The sequence below is a fragment of the Sinocyclocheilus grahami genome, unplaced genomic scaffold (genome assembly GCF_001515645.1).
Source record: "Sinocyclocheilus grahami isolate Dianchi unplaced genomic scaffold, SAMN03320097.WGS_v1.1 scaffold303.1, whole genome shotgun sequence".
Classification (NCBI taxonomy): Eukaryota; Metazoa; Chordata; class Actinopteri; order Cypriniformes; family Cyprinidae; genus Sinocyclocheilus; species Sinocyclocheilus grahami.
In genome coordinates, this window is record NW_015505482.1 from 48,513 (window position 1) to 71,309 (window position 22,797).

The following is a 22,797-nucleotide window of genomic DNA, read 5'->3' on the forward strand; positions in this document are numbered from 1 at the left end:
AGTTGCACATCAACGCTACGCATTTTCAGACTCTTTATTTGAGTGTATATATGTCTAAAGTCCAACTGAAAGCAGGAAAAGTTAAAAAATGTGGACAGGAAATTTATGTTGAAACCAAGCTTAGGTAGAATGGGGCATCTGTTCTTTTTATTTTATATATATATATATATATATATTTATTATTATTATCTATATATATATATATATATATATATAAAATTAATCCACAGTAATTTTACACTTGTCTAGTACAAATATGTCACTTTGTTTCATAATTACAGCATAGACGTTTTTCTTTATTTACCCTCAAAAAATGGAAGTGAATTGTGACAACATGTCCCGCAGGTGGGGTACATGTCACCTTTATTTGTAACCGTTAGTTGGAGTAGCTTGTGAAAACGCACCATTAGATGTTTAATTGAGCAGCTGAATGAAGTTCAGGTCATCAGAGGTGAAGATCCTTGAAGTGTGTCTGCAGTAAAACCATCTGTCCTCAGTCTTCAATAAATTCCCCACACCTCCTCTGAGATGCGTAGTTCACACATGCATTCACACTCTCACCCTACACAAAGCTCTTATTCACCATCTACGCACAAACATAAACACTGAGGATAGATACCTTCATAAACGCACTCAAACACACACTCACTCATGTATCCTGCTGGTTATTATCAAGGTATAAATTGATAAAGGGTATTTTTCTCCAATTAACTAAAGAATGTGACTGTCTTTCACTATTGACTCTATTACTTCAGTTCAGCACCTCACACTTTCATCCATCTATCAGCTTGCATTGCACATTTATCATATTTCTGCCACTTGCTAATTGGGTTCTGTGATGTCAGATGGCCGATTTGAACAAACACACACCTACGCAGCTCTGCAGAACAACTACAGCACCGTAAACTTAAACTCATTTGAATTACAATTTGCTTGTCACATGCTTGTCCGTAGACATGTGGTCATGTGAGTGCTACCTCGAGGGCTTGCATTTCTCTGAATGTCTGGTGCAGAGCGTTATGCAGAGAGGAAAAAGAAGAGGTGTGAAACCTGAACTTTTTTCCGTCACGATCACTGTAACAAGACTTTTGATTAGTTCACATGGCTGCCTGTAGCTGAATTTCTTTGTTAAAACCAAGTGTGAGCCCTTGCAGTAAGTTAGCGCTTTGGACACTGAGATAATGAGAACTTGGTTAAGGTGATGATGTATAGGTCACGTATAGGTAGACATTTTTGCTTGGTCACCACTGAGATTAAAGTTGACTTTCTCAGACCTGTAATTTGTACAATTTGTAAAGTGATCCCTTTCCCATGGCTTTACTTTGTTGCATTCTCAAGCCATCTTCTGTAACAGGCCTATTTCAGTGGTAAAACAGAATACTCGAGACAAAATGTTGGCCAAAATCTGATTTTATCTGTCACAAACTAGACCTTATAAAGTGGCACTCCATACTAGAATGGAGACTCAAATAAGAGTTTTTCAGTCAGCCAACTACTCGAATCCCATTCCTTTAATATTTATTACATTACTGTTAAACATGGGCAAAGATTTTATAAATGCTTCATTATCTACCACTGTAGTTTAAAATTATGCTTAAAGGAATAGTTCACCTAAAAATAAATATATGATGAAGGTTGCAAAACTGTATGACTGACTTCTGTGGAAATTCAGTGGAAATTCATTAATTCATTCATGCATTCATGCATTAAAGGGGACATCAGATGCCCATTTTCCATAAGTTGATATGATTCTTTAGGGTCTTAAAGGGTTAGTTCACCCAAAAATGAAAATTAGCCTGTGATGTACTCACTCTCGAGGCATCCTAGGTGTATATGACTTTCTTCTTTCAGACGAATCCAATCGGAGTTATATTAAAAATTATCCTGGCCCCTCCGTTTGAAATATGGATATTTTTCTTACAAAAACGCATAGATTCGCTACAGGAGGCCATTATTCACACAAACATAAACGCATTTACGTAGATTGGGGGGCGCATTCCCTTAAAAAAACAAAAGTTATCCACTGTGGCTTCAGCGGCTCAGATATAGGGATTTAATGACGATTGCTATGTTCATTATTACATCCAACAACAAAACACCTCAATCACTTAGGAGACATTCTTGTCTACATCTGCTCCGGCGTCGAAACACCAGTGTCAGTCAAACAATCATGGGAGGGGCCTGCCAAAAGTACCTCACACTGCCAAGAATCTGTGAACGGGTTGATCTGAGAAAGAGGTTATGATTTATGGGGATGTTAAAAAAACACTGGATTTTTATCATTATAGGGTGGTTGTGTAGTACTGCCAGCACACATTTATGTTCAAACATCATATAAAAGTGAATTTTGCATCTGATGTCACCTTTAAATCATTCATTCATTCATTTATTTCATTCATGCATCCATGCATCTGTGCATTCATGTATTCATTAATTCATGCAATGGAAGTCAACAGTCTTCAAATTATCTTTGTTTGTGAATGAAGTCATACAGGTTTGGAACAGCATGAGGGTGACAATGGCAACAGTTTTCATTTTTGGTTGAACTATCCCTTTAAACAGCTATTTGCCTGTTCGCATAATTAAACTTTAACCAGTAACGAGCAAAATTGGTATTGTCCACCAAAAAGGAAAGATGTTGCAGATGCAGAAGTATTTATACCTGTTTGATGACAAAATTTGAAGATTACTCTTTAGAATAATATGCACTGATGCACAAGAGAAAAGGCTGAGAATGAGTATTCAGAAAGTAAATGGGATCAGTTTTGATTTTCATGTTGACTACTGACATTTTTTTAAATCAGGTTTTCTGTGGTATTTTGTGCTCCCAGGCCAATTACAATGTGTTCGACTGTCACATGACCCTGGCAAGTCTATAGCTAGCAATACCACAAGAAGTCAAGAATCTGTCTAATAATCCTCTCAGTCAGTAGGTGCTCTGAGTGTTAAAGTCAGTATGAGCCATAATGATGAACTAATCCATGTAATCTTACCATTCTCTTAGCTGAATGAGCCTGCTCTGGTGGAGGGGTTGGTTCTCATCAATGTGGACCCCTGTGCTAAGGGCTGGATTGACTGGGCTGCCTCTAAGGTAAAATTGTGCATGTTTATTTTGTGCAGAAAATTATTAAATAGTTAAATAAATGACTATAAAAAATATGATACTCGTACTGCCCCAGCAACAAGCTGTTGTATCTCCAAAGGTACAGTTTTTTGTAATAGGCACATATAATGCTTTAGTCTGCCACAGTAGTCTTTTACAATAATCTTAGTATTATCTTGGATGCTTTTCTCAAAACAAAAAAGATACCATTTTAGTTTCATTCGCATTTTAGTGTAATCAACTATGCATGGAATTACTTAAATTTTTTATTTTCTTTATACACTATGCATAATTAAGATATCCTATCCTTTCATTATTAGCCAAAAGCTAACCCTAACCATTCCTCCATACTTAAAATTTCTCAACAGATTAGTGTAGTTGATCTTCTTAAAGATTTCCCTGTTGTAAAGCTCATAATAACCTTAGAGGTCAGAATGCTACAATAATTAAAGGTGCTCAAGTCAGTGGAGGTGCTGGGAACACAATTTGTTTGATCTTCAAACATTGTGCTTTTCACAAAAAATGTGCATGTGTGTTTCTGTTGTAGTTATCTGGATGGACCAGCAGTCTTGTAGACATTGTGATGGCACACCATTTCAGCACGGTAAGCCTTAAATATGACACTCACCTCTGCATCTATAAGATGATTCACTCAGAACAAAAACATTTCTCTTAGAGTGTGTTCATGAGCTTTTGTACCTCAGGACGAGCTGACAGAGAACCAGGAGATCATTCAAACATATCGTCTGCACATCGCTCAGGACATCAATCAGGACAACCTGGCTCTCTTCTGCCACTCCTACAACAGGTGACATTATCAGTTCATGTACTGATCATTGTCATATGAGCTGATCTTGATAAAAGTTTTCATTTGCATGTCACAGTCGGCAAGATCTGGAGATTGAGAGGCCTGTCCTGGGACTTAATGAAAATACAGTCAAAACGCTGAAGTAGGTTGTTTGGTTGTCTGTTTTTGTCTATTTTGGCTGTAAATCATTGTGCCTTCTCTTCCATAGACTTTTATGTTTTTCTTCTGTTACTGTTTAGATGTCCTGCCTTGCTAATAGTTGGTGACACATCACCAGCGGTAGAGGCTGTGGTGAGTGACTAATTCGAGAACATTGCTATTGCATCTATGGGCAACGGTAGAGAACATAGTGTGCTTTCTTAAAGGCCCGTTATGCTCATCTCTTCATACATTTCCATTCAGAGTGTACCAATGACATCACATCCTAAAAGGGGCTGTGCATCATAAAGTCTTATGCACTTGTGCTTGTTGTAAAGCACTCTTGAATAACTATAATATGCTTCTGGTCTTGGATCCTGATTGTCCAAAACAGCAGTTCCATCTGTTCTAAAATCCTTAATACAGAAAAAGCTTAATGTGCACTTAATGAACACACCTACTGAGTTTGCCTAAGTTTGGCACTTTAGAGTGAGACTGAGCCATTAATGCTGGGCAAACTGTTTGGTTTAGTGTAGAGTTGGTCATTTTATCTGTCTATACCTTCCATTTTGTTTCTAAACTGACCAGGTGGGATTTTATCTGTTTTTTTACAGGTTGAATGCAACTCAAGGCTAAATCCAACCAAGACTACTTTACTCAAGGCATGTCAGCTTTTTTCTCCAAGAGCAATGTTTTAATTTAGGGATGCAAACTCTCACCTTTGTGTATACCAAAATGAGGTTTTGAGTTGTCAAGAAAGCGCCGCAATGTGCTCTTTTACACAAAAGCAACTCATGATCCAGTGTTTTCAGTCTCTCAGAGTAAAGAGAGTGGTTCGCAGAAAATGTAGCACCACACAAGCTCCCATCTCTGCATGTGCTGAGAGTTTGGGTTGCTTGTAACATACATTTGAAAATGTAAAATTTTTAATTATAAATCTGTCAACAAATAAAATGTTTGAGGTCCCGCTATCGCTAACCCTGTCAGAAGTCAGTCAGTCATGAAGAATATGAGATAGACAAAATCCAGAAGAACTGTGGCAATATCTCCAAGACGTTTGAAGAAACCTACCTAAAAACAATACCCTTTGCATTTAAAACCGCTTTTGTTCTAGGTGCACTTGCGCAGTCACACCAAATATTAATTTAATTTAGTTAATAGAAGTTAATTGATCAATAAAATCTATGTATGACATTATTTCTGAAAGCATCCTCACTGCCTAAAACTTTTCACAGTACTGTAGCTTTGCAGGTAGGTTTCTTCAATCAAGTGTTTTGGAGACATTGCCACAGTTCTTCTGGATTTAGTCTGTCTCGGGTTTTTTTTCTTCTTCTTCTTCTAATTCCTGTCAGATCGAAGATCCAAGATCGGATCTCTGTGTGGAGCACTGGCTGTTGTCAGACTCCTTGTGCAAACAAAAATCTCACTGGATTATTACAATTAATGGCAAAAAGAATATTTGGAAATGTAAACTGATATTTCCTACTGACACACTGCAGCAAAAGATAAAAAAAATAACTGCCTTATAACCATTTTTTGTTGGTGAAATGTCTGGGGTCACATCTTTGTGACATTTTTCAAGTTTCCATCTCTGTTGATTATTGTACTTCAGTATGACACAATTGATTATTGTTCCCTTCCTCTTTTCAGATGGCAGATTGTGGTGGACTTCCCCAAGTTGTCCAAGTAAGAATAAAAGACAACACTATTGTGTCTGCCACAGCATGAATTTGATGTACTTTAGACTTGTATTAAATGTGGATGTTTTCTATTTTCAGCCGGGTAAACTCGCTGAGGCTTTCAAGTACTTTGTCCAGGGAATGGGCTACAGTAAGTATCTGTCCTCTTTGTCTTTTCATAGGCCACTTTAATGTTAAGCGTTTAATCGTATCATCTTCCTTCGTTATATACCTTCACTGTTTGTATATATTTTGCCTCTTATTTGCATTTTTGTCTGAAAGCATCGTGTTGTTAGAGAGATGTCACGTTGGGCGTCATACGTCATAAATACTCACACAACTCAAAACAGCTGCAGGAATATGACACATTTACGGGTGTAGGTGTGAGAGAGAAAATCCTGCCTGTTCAAAGCAAGAACACAAGGCATCAGATGTTATGAATCTTGAAAAGAACTGTAATTTATCCACTGCTGATCTGGCTTTATTACTCGAAGCTTCAGGCCAGTATTCTTGAGTTAAGCAGGTTTCAGATCAGCCGTCCTCTGCACTAACACATGACTTGTCTCCCATGTGGCTGTGCAGTGCTGCGTTCTTCAGCGTGTAAGTACACTAGTCTTCCTCTAAGAGCATGCTGTGTGGCATGAGCCCTGTGTGACAAACCTTCTCTGATCTTCAGGATAAATATCTCTTGTGCCCTAAAAGGTCCTTTGCCTGAACAGAGGTTTGCTTAGCATGGAAACTTTATTGCTGTAATGCAGTACCTCAAACCTCCATGAATCTGTATTCAAGGCCTCAGCTTCATTCAGCTCTAATGTTTATATGGTTATTTTCAGAATAGGCTTTTATTCCGGGATATAAACATTAAATGAAATTTTTGTGTGTGATTGTATTTAAAGGTGTGTTATTTCTAGTGGTGCAACGGATCACAAAACTCACGGTTCGAATATAACGAATTTCGAGTCACGGATAATTTTTTTGGATTCGCTAAAAAAAAAAAAAGGTTTGCTCTTCATTTATTACTCAAAGCTTACTTTAAATTCTTCTATACCGCAGCAAAAACTACTAGCTTGACTAGTACACAAAAAAACAGTTACACAAATTAAAAGCATAGATGAATACAACATAAAGTTACAAATAAAGTCAGTAACTGTAGTATTCAGGTGCAGAAATGTAAAAATTAAGTTTAAAATAACACAATAGTGCTCACTGCATAAGTTAAATACAGAATAATCTTTGTTAAAGCTGTGGTGTTGTTTGAATAGCAGAGAGAAGCAGGTATTTATTGACTGCTATCACTTTAAGACCAAATGCACAGACCTAATACTGACATACATCTGTTTTGTTTCTCAGCTGTTTACATTCACTTAAGACATAAATGACTGTGTTTACCAGAATACTTGCCAAAATGGGTATTTTAACATAAAATCCGTTCAAGCGCATCAATTCGGTGTCACGCACTGTCTGAATCGCACCCCCCTCTCTCTCTCTCTCTCTCTCTCAGTATGTGCACACTTCGGGTGTGTGCGGCAGCGGCTGTGTGCACAGAAAACAATGTGCAAGTCCCAAATTCGAGTTCTTTCATTTGAGTGGTTTAAAATTGCTTGAATGTGTAAATTGGCAAGACAAAACACGTTCAAATGATAAACTTTAACTCTATGATGGTTAAACACTTGATTTAATTCGCAAATCACATGCATGCCGAACCGTGGAGCCTGATCCATACAGATCAAGGATCATCTACGATCCGTTGCACCCCTAGTGATTTCTAAACCACTTGCAGCACTGAGTTATAGCAGGTCTTGGCAAGTTCATCTATAAAGAATCCCAACAGCTCTCTTAAAATCCTCCCCTTTGTTACACATCATTTTGAGGGTTTAACACAATGTCACCAGTACATTAGTAGTATTCACAGCTATGTATTACTGATGTGAATTGTGTTTTCGATTAGTGCCTGCCAAAACAGCAGCAAAATTTTAGACATTATTAGCCATTAAAAAATTAACCAAAAAAAAAGGAGGTCATGAATGCATATCTTCCTGAATGAAGTACACTACCGATCAAAGGTTTGGGGCTGCTAAGATTTTTGAGTATGTTTTGGAAAGAAGTCTGTTATGCTCACCAAGGCTGCATTTATTTGGGCAAACTTACAGTAGATACTGTAATATTGTGAAATATTTCCAAAGAACTGATTTGATTTGAATATATTTTAAAATGTAATTTCTTCCTGTCATGGTAAAGCTGAATTTTCAGCATCATTACTCCAATCTTCAATGTCACATGATCCTTCAGAAATCATTCTAATATGCCAATTTGCTGCATAAATAGCGTTTCTTATCATTAATGTTGAAAACAGCTGTTTCTTAATATTTGTTTTCAGGATTTTTTTATAGAAAGTTCAAGAAAAGCATTTATTTGAATTAGAACTCTTCATTATAAATGTCTTTACTGTCACCTTTGATCAGTTTAATGCATCCTTGCTGAATAGAAATAGTAGTCTTAATAGTAATCAAAAAATCTTAATCTACCCAAATTTTTAGTGTGCCCATGTTACGCTCTTGTTCTGAAATTCCAGAAAGTGTTTCTGAGCAACGGTCACTGGTGATTAGGTGTGTTCTGAGAGTGTGAGGAACGTGATCGAAAGCAGCTTGACTCATTTGAAAATGCTCACATTTTGATGTGATTAGTCACATTCCTCCTCCACAAGTCACTAATCTAATCCTGAGATCTGTTGACCTCTTTGTAAGTCTCTATTCTTGTTTCTTCTGAAAAATACAGCCCTCCCGTCTGGGAACACGCACACTAGGTACGTTTACATGGACACTTTTTGTTTCCATCGGAATTAATTCATTCTGATTGACGAATCCGAACCTAGTGTTTACATGAACGCTAAATAAAGTGATCGGGTTGATATGTGTGTTTATATGTCACAAGCTTCTGATCGGATTTACTCTTTTGACATGCGTGCACTGCATGAATATACAGAGTTTCCCGCTGTTGTCGCATACTGTTTTAAAAAGCACACGTGATATTTATCTACTTCGGGTCCTAATTAGGCGATGACCAGCACATGATCTGTTGTTCTGTGCTGCTTACTTTATAAAGCAGTAAAAGTGCCCCTTCCTGCACCCAAAACCAGTCGTCTGTTGATGAGAGTCTTAAACAAGGACTAGTTGTACTGCTCCACTTCACAGAGGCTGAGTGAAAGGGGAGTTTTATAATGACGGGACACTCATTTATGGTCACTTTATTCACCAGGAAGAACAGCTCGTTCCGCGCGTCATACGTCATTATGCTATTTTTTACGTCACTGTACCTGCGCAGTACTTTCCAGTTTTGGTTTTCAATCCGATCAAGTGTGTTTACATGTCCTCTCGCTCGGATTACAAAAGGAATAAACCACCCCTTACAATCCGAACGAAATCTGAATCGGATCTGGCCAATTCAATCCGATTGACGTGGTTACATGTGACTTTTTTATTCTGATTGTGCTTCTAGTCCTATTACGATCGGATTAGCTGGGTCCATGTAAACGCAGCTACTGTAAGATTTGTGCCTTCTAGACGATTTAATTCAGAATGTAATCAAAAACACTTTGATTCTGCTGTGGTGTTATGAGGATTAGAGGTGTAAAAATTGCTCGGACTTCATTGTTCTTGAAATGAAGTGATTCTGAAATTTGGTCAGTTCGATTCAATTATATATTTTTTTTGTACAATTTATGGTATTAACTCTTTAATATATGTATATTGCCTAAAACAGCAGACTAGGTTTTTATATTTACAGTTCATGAATTTTAAAAGCAATGCATTTGGTAGTATTACAGTAATGATCAACTATTAAAATCCATAATCAGTATATAAGCACCAGTGCATTTTTACACCCAAAATGTTTGAAAGGTTGATTGTAGGGTTTGCCAAAGAACCCCTATTCTACATGTTGCCGATTAACAAATAGATTATAAATTAGGTACTCCTGTACTTTTTAATCATCCTTCTTTCTTTATACTGTAGTAGTATTTGTTAGTGCAGACTTCATGCACGTAAATTGTAGGTTCAGACAAGAAAAGCACCTAACATACTGTATATGATTGTAATTCTTCTTTTGTCTGGGTGGAAATATTAGTGAATGCTGAATGAGTCATTAACAGAGCATAATGCTCATTGGCTGATTCTGTCATTGACATTTGCTTTTCAGTAGAGGTAGGGTATCCGGTAATTTCCACCGTGTGTTTTGAGTCGATTAAGTGTGTTTGTCAGTCTTGTTTTGTTCTTTTCTGTTACTGTTTTGGGTGTGTTATATAGTTTCATCTTTAACAAACCCACAAGTGTACGCTCTGTCTTCTGGGGTAGTCCCTCACCAATTTCCCTTCTAGAGAGCTTCTCTCACTTTCTCTCTACTTTCAAATTTTAAACTCTTTCACCACGGTCTTAAAATTATATTAACCAAGGCTACTATTTAATGGTTTGGGTTAAAAAGTACTATTTTTGTCTTCTCCGTCCACATGTTTGTTTGATTTGTAGTGAATATCCTTGACGCTTTAAGGATATTCACTTTAAAATAATCTGTTATGTCAAAAAGAGAACCATAACCACCCCAAAAAAAAAATCACTTTGCCACTGGCTGCCACTTTTCTTGCATTTTGAATAATTTAGAACACTAACTTACTGTCAAGGCTATTCCCATCACATGGTCTAATGTCCCCTACTTTCCTTGCGTCTTCTCCTGTAGCTTCTGCTTAATCTTTCCTTTTCTCTATCCTCCCTCTTTTAGAAAGTACTATCAAATAATCTCTCCCTTTCCTCTGTCCCATCTTTTTCCTCCTCCTTTTACATTCCCTTTCTTCCTTCTTGACCCTTACATCCAATGCCAACAGTCCCTCATGTGCTACTCAGCCACCTGAACAGCGAATCAGGTATCAGGAGATCAACCAGCACCTTTAGCTGAGCCTAAGCTCGTCATCTCAACCTCCCGTGCTTCCTGTCCTCACTGTCTGTCCCTCCCGTCCCAATCATATGCATACCAATGTCTTTTTGTCTGCATCACGGTGTGTAAAGCATGGTAAATGGACATATGTTGCCAATGTTTGTATATGATTATAAGCAGTCTGAGAGAATGTGTTTGTGCACACTGTCCACTACCAACAGATGTTTTATTATATTCTTTTTATGACTCGCATAGAAACATAACTTTACTTTGCATGCCACATTCTGCATTGTCTGAAGTTGACTATTCATTTTGCTGCAATGGTAAAAATGAATTTGAGCTTGATCCTCACCAGAGGATTATCTTTCCTTCATGGGAGAATAATGACTGCAGTGTCCAAGCAGGGTGGTTGTGTCACCTGAGGATTCAGAGATTTATTGATGGAGTGCTGCAGGAATAAGTGCTAAAACCCGGAAACGAGTTAGCATTATCGTTGTCCCAATGTCAATGGGTCTTTTGAATGGGTTTTTGATTAAATGCCTGAAAAGAGGTCTGTGGTTAACGCAAGCTCGATATATTTTCATATATTACAATATCTACAATACACCACTCATGATTTTTTTAAAGCTTTTACATGTCTTAAAAGGTGGTGATTAAATGGGACTACAGAGGTTGTTATTGCGTGGTCAACTCATCAACGAACTAGTCCGCATTTACAGCCTGGTTGTTTAGAATAGCTCTTGCAAACGATTACAAATCAAATTTTAAAGATTGAAACAGTTTAGTGGTGGTGACGTTGAAGTCATGCAAGTTTGCTAATATAGACCAACTTTAGCTTTACTTCTGCAAATTGTATTTATGGTGTTCATGTTTGTGAAGAATATCTTGATGAACAAAATGTGTAAGAATCATGAACATTTGTTAGTCACTGGCTTTTGGATTATTGCAGAAAATAAGCTGTAAGGAAAAATCCTATTGGATTTGTCAAGGGAACCAGGGTGATGCTACTTCCGCGTTGGCCTACAAAAATGCACCATCCCTGCAGCACTGTTTAGGCCCGAGTATTAAGAGAAGACTTCGCTCTTAAGTATACTTCATTTTTGTACGCCTATGCTAGCATAGTATACTATATTTTATGTTGTGTGCAAAGGTGGGCGGTCGTCAAATGCACTCTTGAAAGCTTCATCCATGCCCAGTGTCTGCTCTATTTTTTCCTGTAAATTATGACCGATACCAAATATTTTTGAACTCTTTTAAACCAAAGCTGAGCTCTCTTGAGTGATTGTCAATGTGAGTGCCTGTTGTTGTTGCAAAAAGCAGGTGGTGCGTGTACTATTTTAATGACACAATTTGTGTCACATGCACTGTACGCTGTCCCTCACGTACGCGTAAAAAGCGAAGTATACTTTGGGCTTTAGGGTAACTATGGCTGAATCCCAATTTTCATACTATTCATCCTGTATAATACACAAATAATATACAAGACGGTTACAAATTGCAGTGCAAAATTAGTGATAGTAGTGTTTCAAAGGGGGCTTTCACACTAGCATTTTGTGTGCACCCGGGTTCATTTGACTTTAGAGTTTGGTTTAGTTGGGATAATGAACCCACGAACCATACCCGAGTTCACCTAAAAAGTACTAAAGTATGCAATCATATTAAATCACTGAAGTGAACCACTATTAATGACATGTATTGGTGTATTTATTTGTTTACTCATTTGCTTTCCTGACAAGTGACTGATGTGCTGCAAGCAAAGATAATTTATTTCTCATTTCAGCTTGCTGGAATTGACTCCCACATTCTTTTGAAACTTTGCATTACAGTCGTAACAAATAGATGCATGTGCCATTTTGTGTTGCCGCTTTGTAGACTAATACCTGACAACAGGGTAAACAGCTGCCACTCTAATGATGCAATTGTATCATGGTTTGGAACCAAAAACTACTGTGTCAACACCAATCCAGAGATCGGGTCAATCGATCTCTGGATCGGACCAAGAATTGAACCAAGTGAAAGCACCCAAATAGTGTTACTTGTGGGCTTTTGAGATATTTCTGTAATGTGTGAATAAAAAAAACTAACATACAACAAGACTAGTTTAGTTTAGTTAATAAACAAAAATAACTTTAATGAGACAATACTTTTTAGTGAATCAAATAAATGCAGCATGAATAAAGTAAGCAAGTTAACACTTTCCCTGCCAGCATTTTGGGGGAAAAAATGTCATGGCCCCCAGAATATTTTGTTGTATAAATATCTGAACATGCAATGCATCAAAATCAAGAACAGACTACTTTTAAACAAAAATCAGTTTTATTTTTGCTTCAAGCCTACTTGAATGTAGGCAAGATATCAAAAAAAGCACCATTTTGAGCAAAAAGTTGAGAAAATTGCATTTTAATCAAATACTACATCTGGATCACATTCAGTACAATGATCAAAGCAAAGATGCAGTAGATGGCTTCCATCAGCACTCCTTTACCACTTCCTGGATTGACATTTCACTCGGTAACATTAGGAAATTTTGATTTATATGCTTTTTATTGTTGACGATCACATTATTTTTCATATGCATATGAGATTTTTTTTCTGTCTTCCTCGCCTGTGTTTTTGATCGGGACATTCTAGACTCATTCAGGAGATGCGTAATAGCGCAATAGTGTATAACAGTGAAAACACAGTAAATTCTGTGTTTGGCAGGGAAAGAGTTAATGGTTTGAATCGGTCTGAAACACAATATGAAACACATTCTCTCTCTGTGGCAGTATTTAATTAAATTGCCTTTTATGCATAAAACTCAGAATTGAATTTAATCTGTTTCGAAATCCATTTTGCAGCAAATCTCAGTCAATGGTGTGCATACGTTCAGAAGTATGTGAATTGGGATTCAGCTTACTATTCTCATTAACCATAAACCAAATTGTTATATCTCAGTCAGTCCAGCTTTAGTTGAGCAGTCAGCAGTGTGCAGATGTGCAGGAGTCACGTAGTTTGAGGAGACTCATTATTCTCCCTCTCTTGGATCTTCATATGTTTGGATCCGAATGCTAAGAGTGCAAAACTGGCTATCCTGTGAAGCATATGCCCCTCACTCAGGATCGTCTCAACAGTCATGCCTCAGGCAAAACAGCAGCAGCAGCATTAGTGCATACATGTTTTCACCTCCATTCGATTTCTCTCTTCTCTCTCTCAGTGCCCACTGCCAGTATGACCCGATTGGCTCGATCTCGCACTCACTCTGCCTCCAGCATGGGCTCGGCAGACGGCTCACGCAGCCGCGCACATACCAGTTCACAGATGGAGGGCGCCACCGGCGGCCCGGTCCACGACAACCAGAACAGACCACAAACCATGGAGGTGTCCTGCTAAAGCACCCAGAACCAAGCCACCATTTAACCTGGGATCATCTGCTTGTTTGAACCTCTGCACCTCAGGCGGTTTTGTCCACTTTGGGGTTTTGTTTCCACTCCGTCTTTGTCTTTCATTCTTTTTGTTCTCTTGTGGCCAAGGAGCGCTGGTCTAATGAAGGGATACATTGTTTGATGTCTAGTAAACCATGTATTTTACATATTGGAATATTTTTCCACTGCATGCAAGCATACTAATCTTTTGCTGATGTTTTTACCTTGAATTTAATGGAGTATTACTCCATTCTTTTATATTTGTCATCCATTGGAGATTAATTTCCACTCTCGATATGCTTCTTGTGTATATAGTTTGCATATATTTTGAACATTTGGAGGATATTCTCGTCTGTAGTGGGAGAGTTTTCGTTCCCTCTCTTGCTCTCTCTAAGGTCTTCCTGTCCCTTGTGTTTACTACAGAGATGACCAAACTACTTAATTTCCTCATTTACATTTTTCTTCAGTACTTAATTTTCTAGACTGCATTCTGTCTCTTTTAGAGGGTTTCTACTGCTCTCACTGTATGTCATTGGCTATTATGGTTTGATTTTAATTGACAGACTACAAATGGCAGACATTCTAGAATAAAATCTACTGATTAGCATGTCCCTATTTAAAGTGTACAATAGACATGCATTAGTGTTAATTATGTTAAGATCTTTCTGCAAATGGTTAATTCAGTTTGATTGAATTGAATCAATCTGATTCTGTTTACATGGAGAGTTTTAGACCAGAAACCCCTAATAGCAGAGACTTTGCTTAGATTTGCACTTAAGTTCATGTAAATTATTTTTCACAGCCTGTGCTTGGGAGATCAGCTACACAAAATCAAGCCAGTAACTGAAGATAAGATCTGTAGCTTGTTCAAATAACAGTTGTATTTACCATATAGGGCATCTAGAGGTATGAAACAGCATGATTCCTCTAAATGCACTGTACAGTAGTAACTGATAAATGATCTGTATGCTTTTGGCTTAAGATTCTCAATTTCTTCTGTACAGCAGGCTGATGTTCCAATAACCTCTTATTATTTTGACAACTCTGTTAGTTTCTGTAGTTTTATTGTTCTTGGTCTATTATTTCAATGGATGGCAATTCTCTGTTGATCGCTAACTGTACCGCTTCCTTGAGTGAGTTTGTGATGATGCGTTGTGCTTTGTCCTCCAAGCATTTAGGGGGCGCTGTACTTCATACTGTCTGCAGAGTATATTGATTTGTATGAATATTGAAATAAAGTAGTTGTACATAAAACTTGTATCTTGTCTTTATTTGGCAAGTTGATATTAAGACAAGACAATTCATGAGTAGTGTACTTTTTGTATAATAAGATTTATGAAATGTTAAGTTTGTATATGCACATGATACATTCTATAGTTGTCTGCCATTTGTAGTCTTTCTAGAATAAAATCTACTGATTAGCATGTCCCTATTTAAAGTGTACAATAGACATTTATATTAGCATTAAAGGGTTAGTTCACCCAAAAATGAAAATGAGCCCATAAATTACTCACCCTCAAGTCATCCTAGGTGTATATGACTTTCTTCTTTCAGACGAATCCAGTCGGAGTTATATTAAAAATTGTCTTTGATCTTTCAAGCTGTTTAATGTAGGGCTGAATGATTAATTGCATTTGCGATAATATCGCGATATGAAAAAACGCGATTTTTCAATCACAGGGTCTGCGATTACACTCGGTCATGTGACACGCGAGAGTAAAGAGGTGTGTTTGACTTGAAGATAGATCTGTAAATGAGAAAAACTGTTTCCGTTGCAGTTTTGCGATATATATATATATATATTCCTTTTTCGAATTGCCTGAAAAACCACCTCATGCGAGCGTAAATTTTCTTTTGTTTGCAATATATGGAAGTTTTCGTGAAATTTATGTTTCCATTGGCCGTTTTTTCAATTCATAATTTCAATTTGCGCAATTTGAAGGGTAATGGAAACGCAGCTGAGAAAGAAAAAAAATAAATTTTTCAACTACATCATCTTTTGTGTTCTGTAGAAGAAAGTCATACTAGTTGTGAAATGACATGAGATTGAGAAAATGACAACGTGTTCATTTTTTTGTGCCTTTAAAGAGCTGGGAGAACGTAGAAAACAGTCAAAGAATACTAAATCATGTTTGGGGGCCAATAAACCTTAAGTCAATAAACCTTATAATTGTACCTCAGGGAAAAACAAAGTATAATGTGACCCAAATCGCTTCAAAGCACTTGTATTCACTGGTTTTCAGATGCTCAACATGCAATTCTGTGTACTACCCATCACAGTTTTTCTGTCACCTCAGCCAGCTGTGAAAGTTTCCGATCGCAAGCAAGTTTAAAGGTTCTATTGATTGCATGTGGTCAGAGATGACACATCTGAAAGCTATTTATAGAAACTATGGCATACACACTTTAAGTACTTTAACACATCATTGACCACAGTAGAAAGGATCAGTCGATAAGAGATTTGTGTCGTCTTTCCATCTGATGTGCAAAATCATTCAACTAGATCAACTCAACGTATATGTTTGTCATTTTCACTTTCCGTACAGATTAACTGATTTTCTTCTTATCTGAAATTGACACATGGTGAACTTGGGTAACCTGCTAGGTTGACAGCCTACTATGACTATAATTAACTCGGTCCATTTGTCATGCGAATTAGCACCGGAGTGACATTTGCATTTGAATGTTTTTATTAGCCTATCAGTTGAACACACTAGATGCTGTGTTGCTGCATTGTTCATTCAAAATATTGCAGAAAAAGAGAACATCAATGCGAAGATGATCTTGTTTACATCAAAACTGAAACCAAGCCGTTCTCACAGAATGCATATTTTGCACATTTTCCAGAGGGACATCTATCACTCACCATGCAAAATTCATGCAAGTTCAACCTTTCAAAAAAATGTCTCGAGACTGGCGGTTTTAAATAAAAAAAATACTCCGTGTTATTGGCTTTGGCCCTTTGTATTAAACTATGCATACATAGGTGATATTTTTATTTGTAATTGTTTTAGCAATATTTTGTTTATAAACATTAATTATGCACTCTTTTCACACACAGTCATGTTATTTTATTGCTTTGAATAAACGTGCATTAGTAATATTTTGCTCAATGCACCCTCTTGTGGCCTCAGGAGAAAAGCCAAAAGCTTTTTCCCCCTAAACTGAAATTAAAGGGATAGTTCACCCAAAAATGAAAATGTGATGTTTATCTGCTTACTTACTTACGAAATATCCCTTTAAGGCTTTTAAATTTGAATATAATTCGAATATTGATAATATTTAAGTACAAAATTCTAATTTAGTTTTTAGCCATTTTGACAGCCCTAGTGCGCAGGTGTGTAGTGTTTCTTTACAGTGACATCGCCATCTAGTGGCCAGGCATGCATGAAAATTGGCACATGGTTCTTAGTCATTTTCACGGATCCATGTGAATGGGGATCGTTTTAACGGCATTGCCGTCTGTACGCAAAACTTTTCAAAAACTAAAAGAAAGCTTAAGGAGACATGCAAAACGTGCAGTGTTGGGGTGCCTCCAGGACCAGGGTTGGGAACCACTGGTGTAAGCGTACCTTAAATGCCTTTCATGCAAAATTCTGTGAAACAGTGCAAACGGTGCATCTCTATCTATTTTTTTTTTTCTGCAGCTAGAGTTTAAAATGTTAATGAGCTGTCATTATTTGCAGCAAGACTTGTTTTGCAGCTATACCAGGATCTGATCTGATGATTTAGTTTCCATGGCACTTATTGCTATGGCAATTGATTTTGGTGCATTTGGGAATATGTGAAATTAAAACTAGCACTAGACAATTTCTGAACCTTTCTGAAACCTTTCTGAAATTTCTGAAGCTGCTTCCGTTGGCGTCTGTATTACTGCATCAGTGAGCCCATGACATCATGACATCTCCACTAACATCTGTTATGTGTTCGTACAGTTTGAGCTTTCAAAACATCTTCTCCAGTCTGTTCTCTCTGTCAGGCATCTGTGCGTCAGCAAGGGAGTGACAGTTAGACCTGTTCGTCACAGGAAACTACAAGTATCTAGTAAATAAAGCTGCCTGCCTCAGTGTGCAATGCTAAAACACTGACACGACCACAGCAGCATCCCGCAGACACATCACCTGAAACTGAGCTCAACTTCTCAGCTCCTCAAGAAAACAAGCCTCTGATCTTTACAGAAATCACTCCAAATAGTTTTCTAACTTGGCTATCTGAGTTTTCAGGCTGTTGCACGTTCATAAGCAGATGTGCAGTTAAGGATTGTGCTCACGAATAAGGATTGTCATCATTGCTAGCCTGAGGACCATGAGGTGAGTAAGAGACTTTGTCCAAATTTCTCTCTATAAGGTCTTTTTGCAGAGTGATGTGAGCTTTTATACATTTCGGGGGGTTATCGAAAGCACCTTGCACAATATTATAATACAAACACGCATATGTAGCACATGTAATCAGTTACGCATGTGTTATTTTGGTGCCTGGGGTATGAGGTCTGTAATTTGGACCTGGAGACCTTGATAACCTAGTGAGACCCATCTGTGTTACCAGGTGACCATCTGCTCCATAATGTCATATAGCTGTGGGACCAGTGCCACTGCATTACAGTATGATATGGAAAAATGCCCCTCGCTAATGACTATCACTAATGAATGCTAATAGAACATTAGGCTTAACGACAATGTTGAAATCATAGCGCTGGTGACATCATGTGTGTTTACTGAACTTATTAATAGCAGCAATTAAATTACAGGGTTATTACAATGTAATACATGGTTATTACAATGTAATAACATGCAATAAGATTATAGATGTAGAAATACTAGAAAAGGTAGATGTATGTCTTGATGGTATTTTAGCATGAAAAAACCATTATGCATAAATGTTCTTGGAAAATATGTAGTTTGTTTTGATCAGACTATCAAGTTCATCAAACCACCTGATTTCCTTTAAATGATTTACAGTGATAATTTTTCATATCGACCCTGTGGGAAGGCAATGGAAGATTGCTGAACCTCAGCACTTTACAGTCGCTTCATAAGTCATATGAGAATATGAGTCACATTATATAATGGTTTCACCTAAGCTAGTAATATTTGACCTGTTATTTGCATACTGAATAATTTTAATCTATTGATTTTGCTGTATATGCTTATTATTCAGGTGGTGCAGGTGGCAGTTTGTGGGTCTCAGCAAACAGAAAGCAGAGGAACTGCTGATGCTCCCCCATAATCACGCCGGATCCTTCCTTATAAGAGAGAGCGAGACCTACCCAGGTACCTGTGAGCTACATTACTAGCATTATTGTTTTTCTACAATTTGCTAAGCCACTTACCACTATCACAGCTATCTGCAACAAACGATTATTATGATAATTGATTAATCTAATGATCATTAGAACCATTAATCGACTAATCGTTGATTTTGGTAACACTTAAGTATAGGGAACAATTCTCAATGTTAAAGGGTTAGTTCACCCAAAAATGAAAATCAGCCCATAAATTACTCACCCTCAAGTCATCCTACGTGTATATGACTTTCTTCTTTCAGACGAATCCAGTCGGAGTTATATAAAAAATTGTCTTTGGTCTTTCAAGCTGTTTAATGCCACTCAGCGTGTGTTGCATGATTCAGTCCGAAAGAAGCTAAATAAAAAGCGCCCATCCATAAAAAAAGTGTCTCACACGGCGCCGAGGGGTGAACAAAGGCCTCCTGTAGCGAATCGATGCATTTTTGTAAGAAAAATATCCATATTCAAACTGTAATAATCACTTGAATCTAGCTTGCGCTCACTGTTGTAAATGGAAGCATTTCCGGACGGATGACGTATGAGGTCAGCGTTAAAAAGAAAGCGCAAAACACATATTTACATGTTCATCTAAACGTTCTCAGTAGTGCCAGGATGTTTGCTAACAGTAAACCACTGCCAGCTTATATCAAACTGCTTTTTACCTGACTGAAAAGTGAAAAATACTTTGTGATTGCAAGGCCTTTAGACATGACAGCATTTTTTGTTCGGCTACTGGTTTAGCTTCGTTTACACGTCTCATAAGTGCAGTGTCTTCTTCTATTGGATTGCATGCAGGAGGGCTACAGCGCCACACTTGTCAAACCACATTATTGCAGGCGCTTAAAATACATCATATGAGATCAAATGACTATTTAACAACAAAAATATTTGTCGAAATTTTTTTTATTATCAGCGTTATTAATATCGACTAATCGTTTCAGCCCTACTTGACAACTGCAAGCAATGTTCTAGCAATCACATAGCAGCATTTCAAAAACCTAAATAGCTGCATGGCAACACCCAGGAAACTACCCAGAACTACAGAAGATGTCATATCCAGTTTGTATTAATGTATATGTGTTTTTTTTAACTCAGGTAGCCACACTCTGTCAGTGCGTAGGAGCAGCTCGCATGAACGCGCTTCTGTCAAACACTACCGTATCAGCTGCATCGAGAACGGCTGGGTCTACATCTCTCCTGGACTCACCTTCAGGACCCTCTCCGACCTGGTTGCACACTATTCAGGTAACCCTAACCCTAACCCACTATTCAGGTACACACACACACACTCACTCACAGATGCAGCCAGTAACTCATTACTGGCACCCAGTGATTGCATGTGATGTTGCTGGGTTTGTGCTTGATACTAATAACATACATGATACTGACTAATAGTTTTGAGGAAATGTTTAAATCATGTACTCACACGAGAGGTGGACTCCAGTCAGCCCAGTGCCTATAAAAAACAGTTTTATTCTAGATCATTTTCAGTGGTGGAATAAATTGTGGGGAACAAAAAAAAAAATAGCTGTGAATAGGGTAATTCTACAGCTAACAAACTTTATGCTCTATCCAGTGTCAGCAGTCAAAGACCACTGGTGTATCATCAGAAACCAAACAAAAAAAAAAGCTGATTATGTAGTGCACTGTTACATAAATAGTACTGGCAACCACCCAAAACTCATTAGCTACCACACAGCAACATGCTAAAATAAACACATTTTGGCTGAACGTGCAGAAATGTGTTGTGGGCGGAGTTTAAATGTGAACTGTCCCTCAGAAGTATCGGACGGGCTGTGCTGTACTCTGGGGGAGCCATGCTACATCATTGGATCCAACAACGTTCCTGTGGTAACCGGCCCGCCTCCGGTTGCCGTGAAGAGGCCTACTATAAACTGGAAAGATGTGGACAGGTGCGTCAAATGCATCCAGTCACAAAATGAAGTGACTGTCAACAGATCACCCAAAATAAAAATTCGCTCATCATGTTCCAAAACTGTACGAGTTTTTTTCCCATCTGTTTAACACAAAGATACTTTGAAGAATGTTGGTAACCAAACAGTTGCTGGTAGCCATTGGCCTCGGTTATATTTTGTTCCATACTATGGAAATCATTGGCTACCATCAAACGTTTAGTTACATTCTTCAAAATATCGTTTGTGTTCGACAGAAGAAAGAAATTCATACAGGTTTGGAACAACTTGAGGGTGAGAACATAATGACAGATTTGACATTTTTGGTGAACTCTCTCTTTAATGACACACTAGTAATATCGTCTTTTCAAAAACTAGTAGAGCAGTTTCTAAACGAGTTTTCTTCGCAGCTCCATGATCTTCGGGCAGAGAAAAGATGGTGCAGAGGACTCCATAGTGAGCGAAGGCCTGAAGGAGGCCATTAACTCGTACCTCTACATGACGGAGGAATGTGAGGACTGCTCTCAGCTCTGGGACACATGATTGGAAGACTGACATGAAACTTGAATGACCTTGGACTCTTGATGCCGTGATATGGGACAAAACACTTTACAGAAACCTAGAAACTCATTTTTCGTGACCCAGACGCGGGAAATTAACCAAAAATGCATCTTAGCGTCTTTTTTCATTCGTGAATTTCTGCGTAAAAATTGTTCAAGAGCGAATGCGGCGTCGGATGAAGTTCGCGGAGACACGCACTGACTCATTGCTGTTCTTGCAGAGTGGGTGCTGGAGACAAAGATGTCAGTTTCCTGTGTGGACGCGCTCCTGGTGGACATGAAAGAGAAAACAACTGAAGGAAAGAACGATGGAGGGGTGGGTGAGTGGGAGGGGGAACACAGCTGGGTGGCGTACTCATCCATTTCCACTCCACTCACACTTTCTGGAACTTTATCAGTGTCGTGCTTATTACAAATGTGATCACAATCAGAGAATGAAAGAAGAAGCTTCTTATTAATGGTACCAGAGTTTGATGTCATTTTTTGTTGAAAATGCCCAACAAAATACGTATTTATGACTTAGAACATAAATGTTGTGTAACTCTGTAAATACATACAGTTGCTTAAAGAGATAATAAAGACCTGAAATGAAAACTGTCATTCCAAACCTGTTCGAGTTTCTTCTGTGGAACACACAAGATCTTGTGAAGAAAGTTGATTACCAAACAGCTTCAGTTCCCATTGACTTTAATTGTATGGTTAAAAAATATAATGGAAGTCAATGGAATCACAATAGTTTGGTTATCAACATTCTTTAAAAGCTCTTCTTTTGTGTTCAAAGTCATACAGGTATGGAGCAACATTAAGGTGAGAAAAATCACAATTATTATTTTTGGGTTAACTGTCGCTTGTGACTTATGGACATCAGTTATGGTCTTTTAAATAAACTCAAGAGAAAAAAAAACAAGGTCATTAATGTATTTGTAGAAGCTGACAAAAGCATCTTGATTGAGGCATTTCCTGTCTTTGCACCTATTGTTTAGAA

The 22,797-nt window shown here is 37.8% G+C and overlaps 2 protein-coding genes across 2 annotated transcripts; both read left to right on the forward strand.

Annotated features, from left to right (window-relative positions):
- The first annotated feature begins 430 nt into the window (after positions 1-430).
- Positions 431-15,309, forward strand: LOC107601309 (protein NDRG3-like). The gene is made up of 10 exons (XM_016293464.1): positions 431-451; positions 3,005-3,091; positions 3,651-3,707; positions 3,808-3,911; positions 3,988-4,053; positions 4,151-4,202; positions 4,664-4,711; positions 5,700-5,735; positions 5,828-5,879; positions 13,848-15,309. The coding sequence occupies exons 1-10, from the start codon at positions 431-433 to the stop codon at positions 14,021-14,023; spliced, it is 699 nt and encodes a 232-aa protein (XP_016148950.1). The 3' UTR covers positions 14,024-15,309.
- A 3,051-nt stretch (positions 15,310-18,360) lies between these two features.
- On the forward strand, positions 18,361-22,531 carry LOC107601310 (src-like-adapter 2). Its single transcript, XM_016293465.1, has 5 exons — positions 18,361-18,365; positions 19,213-19,325; positions 20,435-20,584; positions 21,120-21,252; positions 21,663-22,531. Exons 1-5 carry the CDS (start codon positions 18,361-18,363, stop codon positions 21,793-21,795), a joined length of 534 nt encoding a protein of 177 aa, XP_016148951.1. The 3' UTR covers positions 21,796-22,531.
- Positions 22,532-22,797: the final 266 nt, after the last annotated feature.

Bases quoted from the DNA above. Each gene is read 5' to 3' on its own strand.
- LOC107601309 (XM_016293464.1), top strand. From the start codon at position 431: ATGAAGTTCAGGTCATCAGAG. The intron at 4,203-4,663 runs GTGAGTGACTAA...GTTTTTTTACAG, and splicing joins CACCAGCGGTAGAGGCTGTG to GTTGAATGCAACTCAAGGCT. The intron at 5,736-5,827 runs GTAAGAATAAAA...TTCTATTTTCAG, and splicing joins GACTTCCCCAAGTTGTCCAA to CCGGGTAAACTCGCTGAGGC.
- LOC107601310 (XM_016293465.1), top strand. The intron at 19,326-20,434 runs GTACCTGTGAGC...TTTTTAACTCAG, and splicing joins AGAGAGCGAGACCTACCCAG to GTAGCCACACTCTGTCAGTG. The intron at 21,253-21,662 runs GTGCGTCAAATG...TTTTCTTCGCAG, and splicing joins AACTGGAAAGATGTGGACAG to CTCCATGATCTTCGGGCAGA.